This window comes from Schistocerca americana, chromosome 4, assembly GCF_021461395.2.
Source record: "Schistocerca americana isolate TAMUIC-IGC-003095 chromosome 4, iqSchAmer2.1, whole genome shotgun sequence".
Classification (NCBI taxonomy): domain Eukaryota; kingdom Metazoa; phylum Arthropoda; class Insecta; order Orthoptera; family Acrididae; genus Schistocerca; species Schistocerca americana.
The window spans coordinates 283,750,555-283,772,456 of NC_060122.1; the positions used below are offsets into that span (position 1 = coordinate 283,750,555).

Genomic DNA, 21,902 nt, shown 5'->3' on the forward strand with positions numbered 1-21,902 from the left:
TTCGACATCCTGTAGTGAACAGATGGGTCCTGAAACATCTCTGAAAAAATGGACATACAGAGAATTGACACATTTGTTATTTTCAGTGCATGACAATGGCATACCATTCAAAATAAGCAATCTTTGCTCAACAGTTGTGCAAAATTTCATCATTGTAATACAGGGTGTCTCATGAAAGATGCCTAGGAGGGATTGCACAAGTCACTTGGAATGGCCACCGGCTGCCGCTGATGCATCTGCATCTGCCAGCTGCAGCAGCACTTGACTCTTGGACACTAATCTGTTGGTAGTCGATTGTGCACGTGCTTCCTCTGAATTAATCATAAACAGAATAGGCATTAGATTAACTTAAACTCACCTTTATTTACAGTGTGCGCTCAAAACAATGTCCCTCTGTAGGAAGAGCAGCCTGACATTTCCTGAACACATTAGCAAACACTTGATGAATTTCGGATGCCAAAATCCGGGAAATGATCAGCTGAACCTGTCTTCCAACTATGCTAGTGTGTGGGGATTGGTTGTATACACTTAGTTTTTTAATATTCCCCGAAGATAAAAATTACACAGATTTAGATCTGGAGAATGAGGAGACCAGTCAATTATCTTATCAAAAACATTTCGTATTACTGTCATAGAACCATTGGCAGTGTGGGTCTTGCATTGTACTGCATGAAATAACCGCATATCTTTTCACTAGGTGTTAGTCTTCAGGGGGGGGGGGGAGGGGGAAGAATGCAGTATATTGTTCACATACCTCTCGGAATGTATTGTTTCATGTAAAAAGTTTGGTCTAATAATTCTTCTTGCATTAATTGCACCCCACACTCCTTTTTCGTGTCGTGCAGAGGTTGTTGATGAATTCATGAGGATTCTCGGAGCTCCAGTGTTGAGTGTTCTGAGAATTTATGTATCCTGACAAATACAGCCATACTGTATCGGAAACAGGCATCTCAGGCACAGACTGTAATAGCCAGTAGCAATAATGAGCTTGAGCAACAGTATCTGAGTTCCTCAGTTGATGTGCTACTGTTCTTTTGTATGGTTTCATTTTCAGTTTGTGCAAAGATCTACGAGCAGATGGTCTTGACACACCAATATAAAGTACCAAATTGCATGGAGATTTTCTCAGATGTCTTTTCAGGGACCCCCCTGTCTCATCTAATTTATTTTTGGTTAAAACACTAGGTTCTAGGTTATCTATCTTTATTTGTGTATCACAGATCTGGTCTCTTGAAATTCCTTCTCCAATGTACGTATCGTTGAATCATTGGCAACTTGCATACCGGGAAATTTTCATTTGAATTCAAGCCGACATTCCACATATGATTCTGTTTTTCCATAGTTCATCAAAAGAAACATTCATTGAACCTTAATTGAAACCCTCAGCTGCCAACAGGTGTTGCTGATATACCTCAATGGGGACAGCTGAAAATTTGTGCCCCCAACCGGGACTCGAACCCAGGATCTCCTGCTTACTGGTCTCTTGCTTATGGACATCATTGGTATCTGTTCTTTCGGAACAGTTACTATCTTCATATAGTTAAAAGCTACCCGGCCATTGACCTTCTTCTGTGCAAATGCGCACACTTTGCCTTAGTTGGAGTGAGTAATGAGTGAATGGGCAAATATCCTTTAGGAACATTACGAATGTAGGTTGTGGACAGTTGGGAATGTGGGTTTCACCGGAAGCATGCAAGGGATAAGTCCCTGCAGTCACGCTATCCTCTATGCCCTCGGTGGATCAGATGGGTAGAGCGTCTGCCATGTAAGCAGGAGATCCCGGGTTTGAGTCCTGGTCGGGGCACACATTTTCAGCTGTCCCCATTGAGTTATATCAACAACACCTGTTGGCAGCTGAGGGTTTCGATTAATTATCATTTCTTTCTAGAAAAGTTGCATGGTCATCATTGGTATCTGTTCTTTCAGAACAGTTACTATCTTCATATTCATTGATCTTTCATGTTTACCATACTGAATGGAAACTTGCCAGAAAGCTCAAAACACCCGAACACTCAATTGCAGAGTATAGAAGACATGCTTATGGTATTTCTGTCTGAGGACCGGGCCCAGCAACATATGGGCAGAGAAAGCCCCGGACTTGGTGCAGTTGCAGTAAGAATGTCTAGCAACAATATTTTTAGTGATTAAACTGGACAAAAAACTCAAAATAAGCCAGTACACTCAATCACACAGTGTAGGGGGCACATGCAAAGTGTTGGTGTGCGAGAACTACACATAGCAACAACCAGCAGATGCAGTGGAAACCGCTGGGAAACCTGCCGCGCAAGCTGTAGTCCTCTCCTGGATGTCTTTCGTGAGACACCGTGCCAGTGGTATGTGTATATTTTGTCATGCATTTCAGTCTTCAGCTGTATACGTCAACATTACTGTTACCTACTTGCCCTAAATTGGTTGCTTGTTGTGGTCTTTTCTCATCTCTTGGAATACAGCAAAAAAATCCTTGGTCTGTCTACCATGCTTGCACCAATACTTTGGGAGATGAATAATTGGCACTGATAGTTTAGGTGGGCATACAGCAATGTTGCTGTCGTCTTAACAACCTGTCCAACAGGAAATAAGGGACCTTTTTCCCTTCCCTTTTCATATTATTCTCTCACCAAACACACTTGAATTTGTGGTCCTGGCTGTGTAACACACTTTTCTCTTACTCTGTTTCACTTTGCTTCTTATATCTGTACAAGGAAACGAAAGTTTTGCATTTGCGACCGAGGGGGGGGGGGGGGGCAGCTCACCACGATGTATCTACCCAGGTAGGCGGGTATAGTAATATGTTTATTACATCTAATGAACAAAATACAACACAGTTAGTTCCTTGACACACGAGTCCACACTATTTAGTTGGCTAAAGGGCAACACTAACAACACACTGGAATGTTCTTGATTGAAGGTCTGTCATTAATGTTGAAGTCCTGTGAGGTGCTGAACTTGTGGACAGTTGAAGACGAGATCCAGTGAGGCATGAGCTCGATGACAACTGATATAAGGTGCAGCAAGGCATGAACTCAAGGATGGCACAGACGAACTCCTGCAAGGCGATTGCTTGACTATAAATGCTGATTGATGGCCTGTAGAGTATGCCTGGTGTAAGCCCAGAGCATGAGCGAGAGCTGAGTGAGAACTCTGATTGGTGGGCTGCTAAGCAAAGCTGAAGTAAGCCAGGAGTGTTCATTGGCTGCAGAGTAACCAGGCTGCACACTAAATACCTGCCTGGTACAAGGATACAAGTGCAGCATTAGCAGACACATGACTTCATGGAAGAAAAGCAGTGCCCACAATTACGAGGTGCGACAATAAAGTAATGAGACTGAGTTCTGTGCAAGATGTGGCAACAGTGCAGGCTTTGACCTTGGTCTATAAGCTCCCTTTAGTCTAAGCGGCATATCGATGCAACTGCTCAGTCGTGAGTTGTTAATGTGTGTTTGTGTCTCTTGTCACGTAAATGGAACCGCCTAATATTGTGCAATGGTACGCCATTTCTTTTTGCGTTAAATTGGGTGAAAACGCAACGACAACTTATGGTAAGCTTCAGAAGGCTTCTGGAGAGGAGGTTATGTCAAGAGCTCAAGTTTTTCGTTGGCATAAAATGTTTAGTGAAGGCAGAATGAATGTTGAAGATGAAGACTGCAGTGGATGACCATCAACCTCACAGACGGATGTCAACTTGGCCAGGGTGCATGAACTCGTACGATCTGATCGAAGATTATCCCTGAAAATGATTGCAGAAGAACTGAACATCAATCGAGAAATGGTTCGTCTAATAAGAACAGAAGATCTTGGTATGAGATAGAGTTGTGCAAATATGATCCGCAAAAATGTCACACCGCAACAGCGAGAGACACAGAAAAATGTGGCAGCTGATCTGTTAAAGCAAATGGAAATCAATCCAGAATTGTTGAGCCGTGTTATCACTACTGGTGATGAAAGTTTTTTTTTTCCAGTTCGATCCAGAGACAAAACGCCAAAGTTCGCAATGGTGCTCAAAGGGATCACCCAGACCAAAAAAGTTTGCATGTCAAAGTCAAAAGTGAAATGCATTCTTGTGTGCTTCTTTGATTCCAAGGGAATTGTTGATAAAGAGTGGGTGCCTCCTGGACAAACAGTTAACCAATATTACTACAAAGAAATTTTAGAAAGACTTCGTAAAAGAGTTCTTTGTGTCCATGCCAACATTGGTGATAATTTGATTCTGCATCATGATAATGCACCATCCCATACTGCTTTGTCAGTACAGCAATTTTTAACCTCAAAACAAATTTCAGTACTACCACAGCCACCTTATTCACCAGATATCGCTCTGTGCGACTTTTTTCTATTTCCAAGTGCCAAATCGGCAGTCAAGGGACACCATTTTCAAACAGCACAAGATGTCCGAAAAGCTGTGATGAGGGTCTTGGAGGATATTTCAGAAGGTGAGTTCCAGAAAAGTTGCCATCAATGGCAGAAGCTCTGGAAAAAGTGTGTGCAATCAGAAGGGAACTACTTTGAAGGAGACAACACTAAACTTGACTAAAACAGTAAGCAACATTTTTTTTCACATCAGTCTCATTACTTTATTGTCGCACCTCATATAGCGCCATTTACTGTGATACACGCGGTGCTATAGATGAAGCTGGCACCCTGTGGTATTGTGATGGCTGCTGGAGGTTAGGTTGAAAATAAAAGGTTGTGGTTGTGTCTTTGCCATACTGCTGCCATTGAACTCCAGAGGGCCATGTAGCTAGTGGACGTGGAAGTGTAACAGATTGCTTAATATGTTTTACTTTGATCTTTCAATCAAATGAATGATATCCACAGTTTTTAAAAGGATGTTCATGTTATTTTAGTAGACTTGTGTGACCTGCTTTCTGTGTGCAGAATTTTTGGTATTCTTTGTGCGTGTACCATGTGCTGTGGTGAACACAGCATATCTGTGGAATGGGGTAATGAACAGTGATGTTATGGTGCATTGAGGCTGCCAGTGCAGTGAGCGATTACTCCATGATGCAGATATCCTGCCTAGGTGATACCAGGTGTACCGGTGTGAAATGAGCGTTTTTTGTGAAAATGAAACAATAATTTTGAATTGAAAAGTAAAAAAAATTATTCAAAGTACTGACCATTGATTTCTATACATTTTGACCATCTTTCTGGCAATTTGTGGACACCACGCCTATAGAAATCTTCGTCTTTTGAAGCAAACCAATCAGACACCCAATTTTTGACTTCTTCGTAGGAATCGAAGTGTTCCTCAGCCAATGCGTTTCCCATTGATGAAAACAAATGGTAGTCAGAAGGGGCCAAGTCTGGTGAATATGGCGGGTGGGGTAGCAGCTCCCAGCCACGTGTTTTGATTACATCCTGAACCAGTTTTGCTTTGTGTGCAGGTGCATTATCACGTAAGAAAATTACTTTGCCATGTCTTCTGGCCCATTCTGGTCTTTTTTTGATCAATGCATAGCTCAAATTGATCATTTGTTGTCTGTAGCGATTAGTATTCACAGTTTCACCGGGCTTTAGAAGCTCATGATACACCACACCTTTCTAATCCCACCAAACACAGAGCATTGTCTTCTTGCCGAATGATCTGGTTTTGCAGTCGATGTTGATGGTTGTTCCAGATTAACCCATGATTTTTCCCGTTTAGGGTTCTTAAAATAAATCCATTTTTCATCGCCAGTAACAATTCGATGCAAAATTGATTTTCTTTCATGTCTTTGAAGCAACATTTGACAAATGGTTTTTCGGTTTTCCATCTCTCTTTCATTCAATTCATGTGGCACCCATTTTCCACACTTTTGGATCTTTCCCATAGCTTTCAAACGGCCAGAAATTGTTTGTTGTGCAACATTTAGCATTGCTTCCATTTTCTTCTGACTCAAAGCATCATCTTCATCCAATATTGCTTGCAATTCAGCGTCTTCGAACTTTTTTGGTGGTCTTCCACATTCTTCATTTCTTACATCAAAATCATTATTTCTGAACCGTTGAAACCATCTTTTGCATGTTGCTTCTGATAGAGGATGATAACCATTTGCCTCAACAAGCATACGATGCGACACTGCAGCACTTTTTTTTAAATGAAAACAAAAAATTAATGCTTTCCACAAATCATCACTTTCTGGTACAAAATTCGACATTGTTAACGCGATCAAAACATATGATGTTGTTTGTTGCATGACTTGATGTAAACTAAATATCTTTGACAGGTGTCATACCAACCAAACAAACAAAAAATTAAGGCTCGTTCACAACAAATGTTCCCTATCGACACATTTGTATCTTAACGCTCATTTCATAACAGTACACCTGGTATACTCCGTTTTGTGGAACCGCCGGGAGTTAGAGACATTGCTGTTGCTGTCTCAGTGAAGTTAATCGTTGGTTGGCACTTCTGATGATGTACAAGAGAGTTTGTAATTGAAAATTCTGTGTAGCTTGAAGTTGTAAGCAACTATTAAATGCAGTGTACATTTTGTAACTGGAGTGTAATATACATATTGCAGAGAAGAAGAGTTTGAGAGTATTAAATAGTAGATCTTTTTTTAAGTAAGTTTTAGGGGTGATACAGCTGTTGCAGCGGGGAAAAAGGACTTTGAAGCCAAAGTATCTGGGCAATGGTTACTTCCACAACTGGTTTCAAGTGCAGGATGGTAAAATTGAGAATTGATGGCAGCTGTAAACTATACGTATGCAAACAGACCATATGAACATATCACATAGTTGCTGTAGCCCACAGAATGTGCCTGTATGGTTAGTGATATATGTAACATGCGGCAGCCTGAGAGGAAACAATAACTCACCTCCCATAAGAAAGAAGGGGAGGAGCCATCTTGGAGACCATGTGACAGCTGCATTGAGGAGGGCTCCCGGGGCTGGGAAAGTGATCCCTGGGATGGGCGATTGCAAAACCAAATGAGAGCAACTGCCGAATAGAAGCATGGGGCAGCAGAACGGCCACAGTGTGGTGAGGATGCTGGAGAATGCCAATGTAAACTTGATACCCTCACTAGGTGAGGATGCTGGAGAGCGCCGATGAAGACTTGATACCCACACTATCAGCAAGTGAGGTCACTGAGAAGCCTCTGACAGAGTGAGGGTAGATGCATTGAATGTGTCACATTTGATGCGATATCCACAGCCTTAAGGGGAAGGTCCCAGGAGGACTGGAGATGTGGGTAGAGCCTTGGCGATGTATGAGAAAGAAGACTCTACCAAGGGTAAGAGAGCAGTAGGTGAGAATCCTTGGGGAACTGGCACAGGAATTACTGATTGTCAGTTTGATCCGTGCGCGCAGTGGGTGCAGGAAGAGAGGCAGAAAGTGAGACCAAAGGAATGGAAGAAATGGGGGGGGGGTACCATGGCAGCAAGTGTCTGTGGCCATTGGGCGACGGGCTTAGCTGGAGCAGCAGTGGCTGGAGACTTGTCAGAACATATGAGTGATGTCAGAAGGCACTGGACGATATGGCTTCTCCTCGGGTGCGAACCTGGCACCAGTATGTTGTAAGAATGGACTACTTTCACATTCTGTTTGAGGAGCCTCAGCATCAGGTCATGCTGAAAGTGTTGCTGCTGTACCCGGAGCTGTAACTTCTGCTTGCATTGCAGAACTGGTGGATCCATGGGTCACTATGAAGTGGAAAGAGAAAGCATCACAAGTGTAAGAATGTCCGATAGCCACTTTTGCATTTGGGACCGAGGGGGAAAACATGACCCAGTGGATGTAATCGGGAGCAATGATATGTTTGTTAACTCTAATGAACAAAATACACACAGCACAATTTATTGGGACCTAAATCTGCATTACTTGGTTGCACTGGAACATTTTTGACTGGATGTGTATCACTGACATTGCAATCCAGCGTGACAGTCTGCTCATGGACTGTTGAAGGTGAGGTCCAGTGAGATGGTGAGTTCAAGGACAGTCGAAGATGAGGTCCTGCGAGGTGTGAGATCGAAGACGGCAGAGATGAAATTCCGGGAGATGATGATTTTGACAGTGAATTCTGGTAGGTGGCTACTAAGCATGGCCGGTGTAAGTCTGGAATGTTCACGAGAGCTGAGTGATAACTTTGATTGATAGGCTGCTAAGCATGGACATCACAAGCCCAGAATGTGCACTGGCTGTAGAGTGAGTGGATGGTACCCTAAATACCTGTTTGATGCAAGGATACACGTGTGGCATTCAGGAGGAACGTGAATTCTCAGAAGAGAAATGGGTCTGCAATTCAGTGCTGTTTACTATGGTATGTGCATTGCTGTGTGGCAGCTGCTGGAGGTTGGGTTGAAAACAACTCTGCATAGTTGTGTCAATGCCAGACTGTTTTAATCTATCTCCAGGGCCATGAAGCTAGATGACCTGAGCTGCAGCTGCCAGGAGTTCACACCTGCAAGGTTGGTGGCGTGTTGCATGTAGCAGTCTGAGAAGAGATAATAGAAAGAATAGATGGAATGTTAATAGATGTGTGTTGTGCGTATCAGGGCACATTCCTACAGCACTTAAGTTTAGTATTTCCCATAGAAAAACAAGTGTAAAATTGGAAGGAGGAAGAGTAATTACTGGGAGTAAAGTATTTTGTGCTAGGAGGAGAGAGCTCTAACAGATTCAGAGGTCAAGTTGTAATCAAAACTTGAAACTCCAGTACCATCAGTGTTCTAAAAGCCTCTAGTCTGCTATTGAAAAACAAAAGTTGTGCACTATCTTCAAAAAAATAAAATGCAAAAATCACTTGGCACATTATTAAACAAGAAACAAAAATGAAACAAAAAAAAAAAAAAAAATAATAAAATAAAATTAAGATCTGGGTGAAACCAAGCCCTTAGAAAATATATCTTGTAGAAATGATGACACTTTGAAATAATTGACCACTAAACAAAACAATTATTTCCTCACTGCGGCTGCAAACATTACTCCCAGTAATAAACTGCTAAATAAAGATTATTTGTGCAGTATATTGGTGCAAGTATAACATGCAGCACTGACAGATATTTGTTTCAAAAACTGTAATTCTTATGGAGATTACAAAATTCATCAGGTGGCTAAAAGGTATTAAATTGCTAGCTATGATGAAAATTTTAAAGTCTCATGCTTATTTGATGGGACTACCCTTAAGTTACATTTGTAAACCATCAGTGACTCGCGGCATATTTCCTGACACACTTAAATATTCTGTTGTAACTAGAGGTAATCAAATCTTCTCTAATTACTGACCCACTTACCTCATTCCAGCTTTCTCAGGTGTTTGAGAAAGTGGCCTACATTGTTAGAATACTGACTCATTCATCTGATCAGAACTTGTTAACTGCCTGTCACTTTATCTTTTCTTTCATAAGTATTCTTCAACATATAATGTGTCACAAATGGTGTGCCGGCAGAGCTAAACAGGAAAAATTATATCCTTAATATATTTTGTGAATTTGCCAAAACCTTTGATTTTGCGCCTAAAAAATTCTCCTGGGTAAACTAAAGTGTTATGGCATTGATGCATCACTTTTTGCAAATGGTTTCTTACTATCATAACAAAAAGCAGTGGGTCAGCCTATGAGACTGTTTCACAGGTAAGAAACTGTCCTCAGAACAGGGAGACATAGCATGAGGGGGCCCTTGAGGATCTGGATCAATTATTGTTTCTAATTTACAAAAATGATCTTTCAATGTATTTAAAGGATGGTTCTGAAACTATAATTTTTGTTAATGTTAAGAGGCATATCAGTCAAGGGTCCAAACTCGACCATACCAGACATGGTCCAAATGATAACTGAATAGAGTAAACGGTTCACAGTTCTGAGTCTCAATCTCATTAAGACTCATTGTTTGATTTCAAACAAGCAAAAATTAATTGCTAGTACCAGAAGTAGATTATAAGTCCTACAATAAATGGAGCAAACTGTGTAAAATTCTTTGTGTCTTCCTGTATAACTAGTTAAAATGGAGTCAGTACATAGATAAACTAATCACAAGGGTCAGTTCAGCATGTTTTGTCCTTTGAAGTCTCTCACTTTGTGTTGATTTGAAAACAAGAGTGTTGTCAGATTTTGTATATTTCTACTTCTTGTTGTCTTGTAGAATTATCTTCTGAGCAGTGCATCATGAGTAAATAAAATGTTTATCCAGCAGAAGCAAACAGTAAGGAAATTATATAAAGCAGATAACCACATGTTCTGCAGAGACCCTTTTAAGGATCTTGAAATTCTTTACTGACAAAATAGAAAACATTGTTTCAGCTGAGTTGTGATTTATACTATTGCAATCAAACACACACAAACAATTTTAATGGAGACATAGCCTGTGTGTCTGCAGTTCAGAGTGTGTGTAACAAGCTCCCATCAAATGAAAAGCAAGAAATTGAAAATCTGCTAATTCAAAAGAAAATTAAAAGTGTACCTCATTAGCTACTACAAATTATATGGATACCTAAATTTTTTGGATTGAAAAAGTTCTGTTAGCTTCATGACAAATAATAGCGTTCATTGTAAAGCTGTGTGACAAGCAGTAGTGCACCGTAAACAGGCCTCTGTTGTTACAGATGTAAGTATTGTATTTTAAAAATACCAAGTAAGTATTAAGTTACCAATGGGAGAGAAATAGCAGCTATGTAATGTACTTGAGGAAACAGCAGCTTTTTTCAGAGTATTCTGTCTAATTTACTTGGCTCACATTTTGCCAAGACTGTTTAGAGAACAGTGCAGAAGTTTTTAGATGAAAAGCCCTAACACATCCTCCATACATTCCCGATCTCTTCCCATGGGATTTCTGTATTGTGGGAGCCCTGAAGAAAGACATTTGTGGCCTTTGGTTTGATTCAGATGGAGAGGTGAATGCCTGGGTACAGTCATGGTGACTGTCTTGTCTCTCACTAGGATAAAGGTATTATCAGATATGGCGATTACTTTTGACATAATGAACAGTTTACTTACTTTTTTCCAGCAATTTCATTTTCATTTTACTGCCACTTATGAGTTCTGTGTGTAATCCTGCTTATGGATGCACAAGTTCTCATTGTGTTTTTTCTACATTTTTCCTCATTTTTTGTCTGCATCCACAGTGTAACAATATCCACTTTCAGAACTCTGTCTGAAAGGTACCTTTAAACAAAGTTGTGTCTTTGTCAAACTGTGAACTATTGAGTTTTACTCCGTTGTGATCAGAACCTTGCTGTTTGACAGTTGTAATGTCTTTATTTTCCATTGTGCATGATGAGGTTTTCAGGACTGTGGTGAACACGTTTGTTTCATTTTTTAAATTGTAATTTGTCTTGCTCTTTTGCAGGAAAGATCTTGAAGAGAGAGAGAAAGAGGCTGAAGTTTTTTATAAATCTGAATCAGATGATTCTGACAGTGATACTAGCAATAAGGTACTTGATGAACAACCCAAGGTGTCTGATCTAAGTAATTCAGGTGAAAATTTTTCTGATAAAGGAGTTTCCATATCCTCACAAATTGCAAATGATGTTACTTCATCAAACATACTAGTTACACAAACTGGGCAAGTTGATGATGAAAATACTGATCAATCTGATACAAACTGTAGTGTTAAGCAAAATGGACTGGAGTGTGATCAAATGCCAACCAGTGCAGAGAAGTCATCTGCTACATATGACACTGACAGTGCCCAATCCCATGAAATTAGTAAAGATCATTCAGATGTCAGGAGTGCAGATAAAAAAAGTAATGTTGTCAGCAACCCAAATATCACTTCTGATAGTAAATGTACACTACACAACAAGGCAGGGAGTGAGGTGACAAAAAAAACTGTAGGTTGTGGCATGATATGTGATGATAATGCTTGTGATTCTACTGTAGATGACCACACAGTGAGTTATTCAGAAAATGTTTCAATGCTGGATGTATTTAACATGGGTTCACAGGATTTAGTCTTGCATTACACTGTAAGTGACACAGTTGATTTGTGTCAAGACAAGGACGTAATGTCAGAAACACTGGGGCCACCCTTGAATTCAAGTGACGTTACATCTGAGCCAGAGACAAAAACTGAAACTAAGCTATCTGCAACAGAAATACAGAAAAGTTCTGATAATAGTTCAGTATCCACATCTGGAGCTCCGAAGTCAGACACAGAAGGGATTTTACCGAATTCTTCCCATGAATCTAGAAAAGTGTGTCCAGATCTAGAGGCGTCAATTGCAGAGGGTTCTGTTAGTAATACTTCTCCAGATAATTGTGCAAAAGCCAGTGAAAGTGTCAAGGAACTAGGAGGTACAAGGACCAGTGAAATTGAGACTAATGGTTTGACAAGTGTTACAAATCTACATAAGCAGGATAATGACCCTTTTAAAAGTACTATAAATATCGAGGTGGCAAAGACAGAAATTATGGACAGCATTAAGAGCAATAATGATGTGGCAGACAATCGTGGCAGCAAAGATGCTTCACATGAAGCAGTAAGAGCTTGTACTTCAAATAAATCTAAAAATGTGAAATTTCAGAGCAGGATTAATACATTCTTTAAACCACAACTCAAAGGGGATCCTGATGAGATTATTGATTTGGATGCATGTGTTACAAAAACTCCCAGTGGTGTCAATGCACTTATCGAGAGGTTTATTAAACATTCGGCTGCCAAGAAGAAACCTGTTAACAAGAAAAATTTGGAAGTCAGGTAAGGATCTCTGCATGTTTAACAAGCTTTAGTCTGTGTAAGAGTAATATTTATGGTTGTTACAGTAATGGAAATTCCAGTATGGAAACAGTAAACAAAAACAATCAAAGAAAACCACGTACCTGCAACATGTTGATGCTTACACGAACACACAATTGTTTAAGAATCGTTGCTAGGGAAAATGGATGAGGCATGTTAGTAGGGTGAGGAGGGCTTGGGGTGGATGAAATGAGATATGAGGAGTAAATAAGGGATAGGGAAGCATTTGAAGGCATGCTAGATGAAGATGTGATTCTCAGTGGTGGTGGGAAACTCAGGATTAAATAAGGTAACAATCGCAAAACTGCATGGGTAGATCATGAGAGTGAGAAGTGTGGAGGAAGAAAGAGTGCAGTAGTGGGACAGTGGAGGAATGGAATGGCATATGACTGGAAAAGAAAGGGTAAGGCAATGGAGTAGGAAGAGATTAGCTGAAGACAAGATCTTCTGAAGTTGTTGGCAAGAGGGATTACTGGAACAATGTGGTGGAGGGGCAATTACCTTTGTAGTATGGAAGAACTGGTGTTGGGTTTGGAAGGTTTCAGAATCTGTATGACATGGCTTATTGAGCCATCTGTTGAAGCTATTGCTGGTGTGGTGTTCACTAATCTTGTTGATGACTTGGTTGTTAGGCATTTGATGGTATTTTCTGTGTAGACATCCAGCGTAAGACACTGATTGTGCTTCTCTTGGCACTTTCTCCTTTGATTGGGTAGGTAGTTTCTGTAACTGATTGGAAGCACTGTAATTGGACTGAAGTGGATGGTGATGAGTTTAGTATATGGAACAGGCCTTGGTGGGTCTTGATATTTCATAGGTTGGGTGGATGGTGGGTTATTACTTTGAGGGATGAGAGGAGCCATTAATCAACCTGGGGCTCTTTGGAAGATCTGTTTAAATTTTTCAGTACCTGGATGACATAGGGAGTAGTGGTTGGTGGCTGGTTCATGGTTTGTTGGTTTTAGCGCAAGAAGTTATGTGGAAAACCATATTCTAGACCAAATGAGCAGTGTATAGGCTGCATTTAAAGGCTTTGGCAAGATTAATATCATGTTTGTATAACTCCTATTTCCCACTGCAGATAAGATGCATATGGGCACTGAGCCTGTTGGTGAGTCCCTTTTGGTGTGGGATGGGTGACATTGTTGGTGGTTGAGGCATTTGATTGGAACAGAAGTTTTTATGGAGCCATCTGATAGGTGGATATCAGCTTCTACATGGTGAACTCAATTTGACAGTATGTGTGAAAGAGCAGAGGGTATTCTTGCCATGGGACCAGATCATGAAGATGTCCACAAGTCAGCACAGCTTGCAGATTAAGATATTAAATATGTTAGTAACATTTCATGTATGAGGCCTGCTAACAGATTGTCACATGAGTATTTTCAGAGTACTGTGGATTTGCTTGTAGATTTAGTTTCAAAGGATACACAATAATGGCTCAGAATGTGTTTGGCTAAACGATTTCGCCAGGAGGTGGTTGGTTTCATATCAGAATGGTGCTGTGACAAGTTGTGTTGTATGGCTGCTAGAACACAAAGGATGTTGGTATACAGTGACACAGTGTCCAGTTGATACAGTGTCCAGTTAAAAACAGTAAATTAGAATGGTCCAGGAACTGTGAAAAACTGGAGAAGAAAGTAATAAGTATCATGGATGTATGAATGAAGACTACGGCATGAGGTTGAAAGTAATGGTCAGCCACGGCCCAGAATAGTTTTTTGGAAGCATTGTGATTAGCCACAATAGGAGTAACCTGTGAAGTTGGGTTTGTGAGCTTTGACAGCAGATACAAAGTTGGTGTAAGGTGAGAGTTGGCTGTGTGAAGAGGAAATGGATTCAGGTGTCAGATGGATCTAAGTTTTGGGTGATGTTGGATTTCTGGGATGTGATATTATTGTTAGTGGGGGAGTCAGAAAACTTACAGAGGTTCTCACTCACATAGTCATTGAGTTCCATAAAGATGGTGATGAAGTTTTTGATAGGGGGGGGGGGGGAAACAATTATATCAGTATCGGTTTTAATTTAAGGTGATGTTCAGTAGCTGTGGTGTTGGGCTCACTAAGACTGTATATGAAGAAGAAAGGTGTAGCCACATTGAAGGTGAGAAATTCTTTGGAAGATTATCAGAGTGCTTTTGTGGAAATGGAGGGGGGAACATTATTGCAAGGAGATTGGAAGTATTAAAGACAATATTTATTGGTCTCCTTGGGCTGGAAGTAGCCAGTAGGGTTGATGGTGAATAAATGTTTCGTCAGAAGAGAACAGGAGAAGGAAAGTAGGCTTCTAAGAAGTCCATCATGGTTAAATCTAGGTTTGATTCTTAAGCTGAGGCCTTTTAAAAGGAGTGAGACTTCTGTAGGGGTCTTGTAGGAAAATATTTAAGTACCTTTTATCTAATTACCATGTTGTTAATGCTGAAATATATTAATTATTGGTGCAAAAAATTGAATGAGCTCATTCTCAAGTAGTACAATGCTCTTATGAGATTTTTATCTGACAGTGTTTCAAGTGTGGAAAAAAGTGAAAATGGAGAGGAAAACATAGTGAAAGAGGTTTTAACAGTACCATTAGATGAAGAGGCACCTGAAGATCCTGAATTAGCCAAACCGGGTGCCAAACTCTTGCGACTGAAGGAAGAGCTCCAACAAAAAATGGCACGGCAGAGAGAAGAGGAATGGTTGAAGAAGCAGCAGGAATTTAAAATGGATAATGAAGAAGACATTGATGGTTTGTTCTTTCAGTGATAGCTTATTTGTTCCCTCTCTTTTAAAGTAACATGAGTTTCTTTACTTAGTTTCTTTACTTTGATTGTGTTGCCCTGTATGTCAGTAGCACTAAGTAAAGCTTGTTCCAATAAGCATTCTCTACTAATATTTTTGTTATAAGCGATGCAGCAGCTGTAATGAACGGGAATGTGTTTCTGAAGTTTTCGGGGATGACATACTAAGATATATTATTGTGCCAGAAAATTGCTAAACAAATAAGGATATGCATGAGTGTAATGAACATTACAACATATATTAGGTACATGTCAATACACAAATGCTAATATTACATAATTGTATACATCATATCATTGACTAAAGGATTTCAGTTAATTGCTCATATAGTGCAGTTAGAACCTCTAAATGTTATGGTATGGGAACAGAAATGGCCTGGATAAATTTGAGAGGAATCTCCCAGCTTGAGATTTTTATTTCAGTTCATAAAGCGTCTACAGTAATTGCTGAAAGCCTGACAAATAAGTTGTCCGCCATCTCTACTCCAGCCATTTTTAGCAGGTGACATGTCAGGTAAAAGTGCAGACCAGCAATGCAGTGTTACTCATCTTTCTTTGAAGAAGTTTACACATTCCACGCCACATGTCAATGGGCATTGTTGTGCTGAAATGTGCACGTGAAGCTGCTCAAAGGATGGGTAGCATCTCTCGCCCTAAAACCTTCTCATTGTTGCAGTTGGCCTACTGAGTGTCCTGAATACGTAGTTAAGAGTGCATGTTGCATTCAGTGCCACATCAAACCGTTACACTTTACTTGTCTATAGTCACAATTATTCATTGTTGTTAGGATCTCCTTCCAGTCCCCCAATTGCCCCAATATTTAAAGTTTTTTGATATAAGTGAAGTTGGTGTGCAAGTGCTATATAAAATAAAATAAACTCAACTTGTAGAAAATAACCTTGCATGAGGTATATGCTCACCCCTGCCCATGGACGCTCAGCTGAGGCATTCAACGGAGTATACAATGACCTGACTGCTCACTCCTAACCACATCTGCCTGCAGTCACCAGGCCGCCTCCATGTGAGCAATCAAGCTGGAAAGCTTGGTCTGGAGTACTAACACTTATGCTACCGCACTGTTTTACACGTCATTTCCATTGGCTTTTGTTTGGGCCTTTATTTCTGACTGCTGGAGTTTTCTTAAATATTTGTGTTTATTGTCTCAAACCAATTTATATTTTCTAAGTTAATGGTAAGCATTATCTTGTCTGTTTGCAGATGAAAAGAGTGACTGTGGTATGTTTGATGAAGATGATGATGCTGAAGAACCACTTACTGAATCAGAATCTGAGGAGGAGGAAGAAGAGGAAGAAAATACAAAGGTTGTGCGGAAGAAAACTATAAAGAATAAATTTTTGGATGACGAAGCTGAAGTATCTGGTGACGATGAGGATTATGAGGAGGATGAGGATGATGATGGTGGTGGTGATGATTCTGATGCTAACCAAGAAGAAGAAGAGGAAGATGATGATAATAGTAGTACTGAGGACAGTGAATTACGCAAGAAAAACTGTGGTGAAGAACCAGATAAAAAGGAAGTTACAGACGAAAATGCTACTGAAGGTATAAAACTATTGTGCATATTCCATACTTAATTCTCAACAGACATTATTAGTTGCTCAGTTTTATGGCCAAAGTAATAATTTGTGATGGAATAGTACTGGATTGGATACAAAGAATTGTAAGGCATTGAGCATTCAAAAGGCCGATAAACAAGATCGGTAAACATTGCTGAGACATTCAAATAATGTCTTCCTTCAGGGCTAAAACGTGCGAGCGCGCTCACACACACACACACACACACACACACACACACACACACACACACACACACACACATATGCATCTACATAGTGCCGACTGTATGCACAATGCTGTAATTGCAGTTCGGGAGGTCAGGTGGACTGGGTGCGTTAAGGGTTGTGTGGGATGGGTAATTGGAGAGAGAAGTGAGAGGCAGGAGGAGAGATTGGGGGTGGGTGGCTAGTTGCTCGGAGGGACGCACCCAGGTTGCTGGCTAGTAATGCAGGAGGGAGGAGTGACAGGTGTACAGGTCACCTTCACAAGCAGGTGCTACGTACCAAACCTAGTCATCAGACAGATTTCTCATGCCTTATTCTCACACACTCCTAATCTTCCTACCACCTCCCAAGAGTAGTCTACAAAGGAGTACTCTCATCATCATCTAGTATCATCCTAGAATGGAACAACTGAACCACATCCTTCACCAGGGCTTTGATAAACTATCATCAGGCTTGTAAATGAGGGACATCCTACCCAAGATCCTTCCTACCCACCCTAATGTGGTACTCTTATCGCCCACCCAACCTACATGACATCCTACTCCATTCCGATGCACTCCCACTCTCAACTCCTTGCCACAGGAATTGTATCCCCATGGAAGACCCACATGCAAGACCTGCTCAATCCAACTACTGACTACTTGGTACTCATGCTCCTCAGCTTGGAAAAGGATTGATTCTGAAAGCTAGCAAGTTTTTTTATTTATTTTTTCACCCCCCCCCCTCCCCCCTCCTGTCGATGACATGATGCTTCTGCTATTCGTGAGTGGTCTCCTTTACACCAAATTATGTACACCCTTAAGGAATTAGGATATTTCTCACCTGAACTGTTTATGCAGACTATGTCTGTAGTTCCAACTCAGCGGTGCACCTCTCATTAAAGTGCAAGAAGTGCAAGTGACTGACTTATTCGGCATTTTCAAAATAAATACTTGTGAAAATATAATGAAAGGATTGATGTCAAGGAAGTCCAAGGTGTCTCACAGAATAAAAGAGTGACTGTCAACAAGTGATGCATTTCTGTGATAAGTGTTTGCTTATATTTTACTGCTCCTGGGAACGACAACATATGCAAGGATATATTGATGTTTGAAATAACATTGTGAGAAATACAGGCCTGAGGTTATAAACTGGAGAAATACGTAACAATTCTGAAAGTTTCTTGTAGTGTGTCAATGTATTAAATAAAAAAAAAATCAAGATACAGAAAATTCATACAGATGAAATGAGCTCCCAAAAAATGCAAAGTTCACATTATTGGCCTGTTGATATGGTCTCATTGTAAAGAAATATGCAATATTCTGAAAGTGCATAGCTGTCTGAATAGAGTAAGTTCTGCTTACAAAGAGGACGACACCTGTTCACATTGTCACATCACTCATTGTGTTGGCAGTATGTTGATTCCACAGCCTTCGATGGCTGAAGAAGATGGAGTTTTAGCGTCAATACATTAAGAAACCTAATTGCTTCTTTTGATGTTATAACATTTCTGCTGGTAGCTTTAACTTCATTTTGAGGTAGTAGAAGGGATAAGACAGTGGATTCGCATCAAGAGCAATAATATGGAAAGGATAGATTACTACTCTCCACGTAGAGGAGGCAGTCAGGTACAGTGAAAATAGACTGTTACAATATAACTGCTTCTTTATGATGTAACATTTCTGCTGGTGGCTTTAACTTCATATGAGGTAGCAGAAGGGGTAAGACAGTGGATCCGCATCGAGAACAATAATATGGAAAAAATAGATTACTATTATCTACATAGAGGGGGCAGTGGGTCGCAGGCAGGTAAAATGAAAAAGGCTGCTATAATATTGAGCTTTCTGATACAGTGCTTCTGAAATAAAAGCACACAAACGTTCATACAAACTCACATACATGCTCATGGCCAGTGTCTCTAGGCACTGGAGCACGACTGTGATTGCATCTGACTTGAATAGCACAACTCCAACCCCTTGCCTCATAGTTCATATTCCTGCAATAGACTTAGGTGCAAAACTTGTCCCATTAAGTCCTCCCACTACCATCTGCTCCAGTCCTGTCACAGGCATCTCCAGCCACATCAAATGCAGGTCTATCTGTGAAAGCAGACATATGATCCTCAAACTAAGCTGCAACCACTGCACTGCTGTCTACGTGGGCATGACAACTAACAAGCTGTTTGTCCTCATGTTTGGCAATTGCCAGACTGTGGCTAAGAAATGGTTAGACTACCTAATTGCTGAACAAGCTGCCCAACACAATGTGCTTAACTTTAATGACTGCTTCACAGCCTGTACCATGTGGATTCTTCCTATCAGCACCAGCTTTTCAGAGGTATGCAGGTAGGAACTCTTCCTACATGTCCTTCGTTCCTGTAAGCCCCCTGGCCACAACCTTCACTACCCCCTGTCCTCCATGCACGTATCCTCTTCCTGCTCCCTCCATCACCACACACACTTTCTATCCCACCAGTACGCTCCTACTGTTCTTCTCCCCTTCTGTACTTCTGTCCCCTTTCACTCCCTTCGTCCCCACCCTCCATCCCCACCCCCCCAGCACAGCTTTCTGACATTGCACCTAGCAGCCCTATCCTGTACCCACCCAGTCTGTTCATGCTCCCATAGGCAGCGTGGCATCTTCCTCTACCCCTCTCCTGCTATCCCTCTCTGTCCTCACCCCATGACCCCTCCTTACTACGACCACCCAACCTAGCAGATTGTTACTTATGTCAGATGCAGTCATAGTCTGGCTCCAGTGCCGGGAGACAGTGGCCATTTGTGTGTATGAGTTGCATTTGTGTGAATGTCTCTCTGTTTTCTGTTTTTGGAAGGACTTTGTCAGAAAGCTTAGTTTGTAGCTGTCTTTTTTGCTGTGCCTGCTTCCGACTCAATGACTCATCTGTGTGGTGAGTAGCAGTCTACCTGTTGCATATTGTTGTTATTCCATCCATGGCTTTCCATTGTTTGATGCACATCAAGAACAGGATTAAATTCTTTTCCAAATAAAGACTCAGGTTTCCTATTCGTTTCCCAGTTCAGAAAGGTAATGTGTGTAAAAACATGTTTGGAAAATTAAAAGTGCACGGACACGATGACGTTTTAGTGTGCTTGATGCTCTGGAGCCATGCCAGTTTTGGGCAGTTGAATGGTTTGTGAGATTCTAGTCATGTAAGCAAGGTAGGCCTCAGCCATGGAACCAATTATATTAGAACCAAGAATCGCATGTGTGTGTCTGCTAACTAAAGTTCAAAAGTCGGTGTAATGCACACACTTTAAAGTCGCAGTTTTAGATGGCAGGTATTTTTTGAACAGTGGTTGCATCAAATATCAGTAGTGGTCAGGCCTAAACTATCTTGTTTATGATGCTGCCAACCTCTGTATGTAGCTACACGGTAGCCATTACCAAATGCGTTGTATTGTGAGCTGCCTGTTGTTTTCTTTTCTTGCACTGAAACGAGTGAAGAGACAAATCCTGGTCCATCACAGAGTTAAATTACAACTGTTACAACACCAGAATGGATCGGCAGTCACTATGACCGTATATCAGTTCTGCTAATGCAGTTACACAGAATGTGGGTGTTTGCTGGGTGCCTATTCCTCGGTCATCTGGCAATCGTAATGCTAGCTTGTTTATGCTCGCAGCTTACTGCCAGTTTATAGCGACCACACGCTGTACTATAGTGACCAGAAAACTAAAGCTGTTAACATATTTCGCCTATGCCAAAAGTCTTTCCCTATATGTGAACAGAGTTATTTTCAGTTCTTCTTCCGTCCCCTTACCCATTCTGTCTGTAACATTGTCAAGCATGGCTTGCATGGCTATGAATGCCTGTGAAAGGCTGAAATCTATATTTTTCAGATATTGTAATTATCAAACTGGGGGGCAAAAGGAAAAATAGTGTTGGGGAACAACTTAAATCGGAGAAGCACTTTTTGCACCAATGGGAAAACACTAAAAACACTACAGCTGCTCAACAGAAACAATCATTTGTTGAAAGCTTAAATAGAGCCAAAAGAACAAAATGAGGAAGAACCATTCTGGACAAATCTACTGAAATTTTATGAAAAGCAAACGCCCTTGTGAGAAAGATTCCCAATCATCACTTTATAAACAGTCAATTCCAAAGTACTAGGGCATTGTCATCATGCAAATAGCTTGAAAACCTTTAAATTTGTAGTCTAATCATTTACAACTAAACAAAAATTTAGATGTGAATTTTGCCAGAAATAGATACGTGTTCAGGTGCCTATTTAAGGGTTTAATGAATCTGTCTTTGTGCTCCACTTTTGCCAGGAATTCTTTTATGGCCGTGTGTGTTCATAGCGACTAAAAGCTTCATTAGTTGTTCATGTACCGGGTGGAGTTAATTATGCTGACCTCATTCCAAGTGCTGCAGTGTGGCCTGTATTCATTGCAAGACACTGAAACATTGTAGGTATATTCATTAATCTATGCGCTCGCAGAATATGCTCGAAAAAATAAATAGTTTTTCCTTCTGCCACTAGGTGAAAATACGGTGCTGTAAGCAGTCAGAATGTGGTGTGGGGGCAGGAAAAAGGGAGGACCGATCAAACAGTGATAATGGTGGTTTTGGCACGTTTGGTAGGATGTGGTCACAAGTTGCAACACATATTCAGTATGGTCTTCCGACTCGGCAACATGCTGCATCTGTAACATGGCA

At 40.8% G+C, this 21,902-nt stretch overlaps 1 protein-coding gene across 2 annotated transcripts in view; it reads left to right on the forward strand.

Annotated features, from left to right (window-relative positions):
* The window catches only part of LOC124613077 (claspin), a 195,951-nt gene that overhangs the window by 67,856 nt on the left and 106,193 nt on the right, over positions 1–21,902 (forward strand). For both annotated transcript variants that reach the window (XM_047141662.1, XM_047141661.1), the window contains exons 5-7: positions 11,267–12,616; positions 15,159–15,385; positions 16,656–17,000. In XM_047141662.1, coding sequence (XP_046997618.1) covers positions 11,267–12,616; positions 15,159–15,385; positions 16,656–17,000 — 1,922 coding nt within the window. The remainder of the gene's footprint in view (positions 1–11,266; positions 12,617–15,158; positions 15,386–16,655; positions 17,001–21,902) is intronic.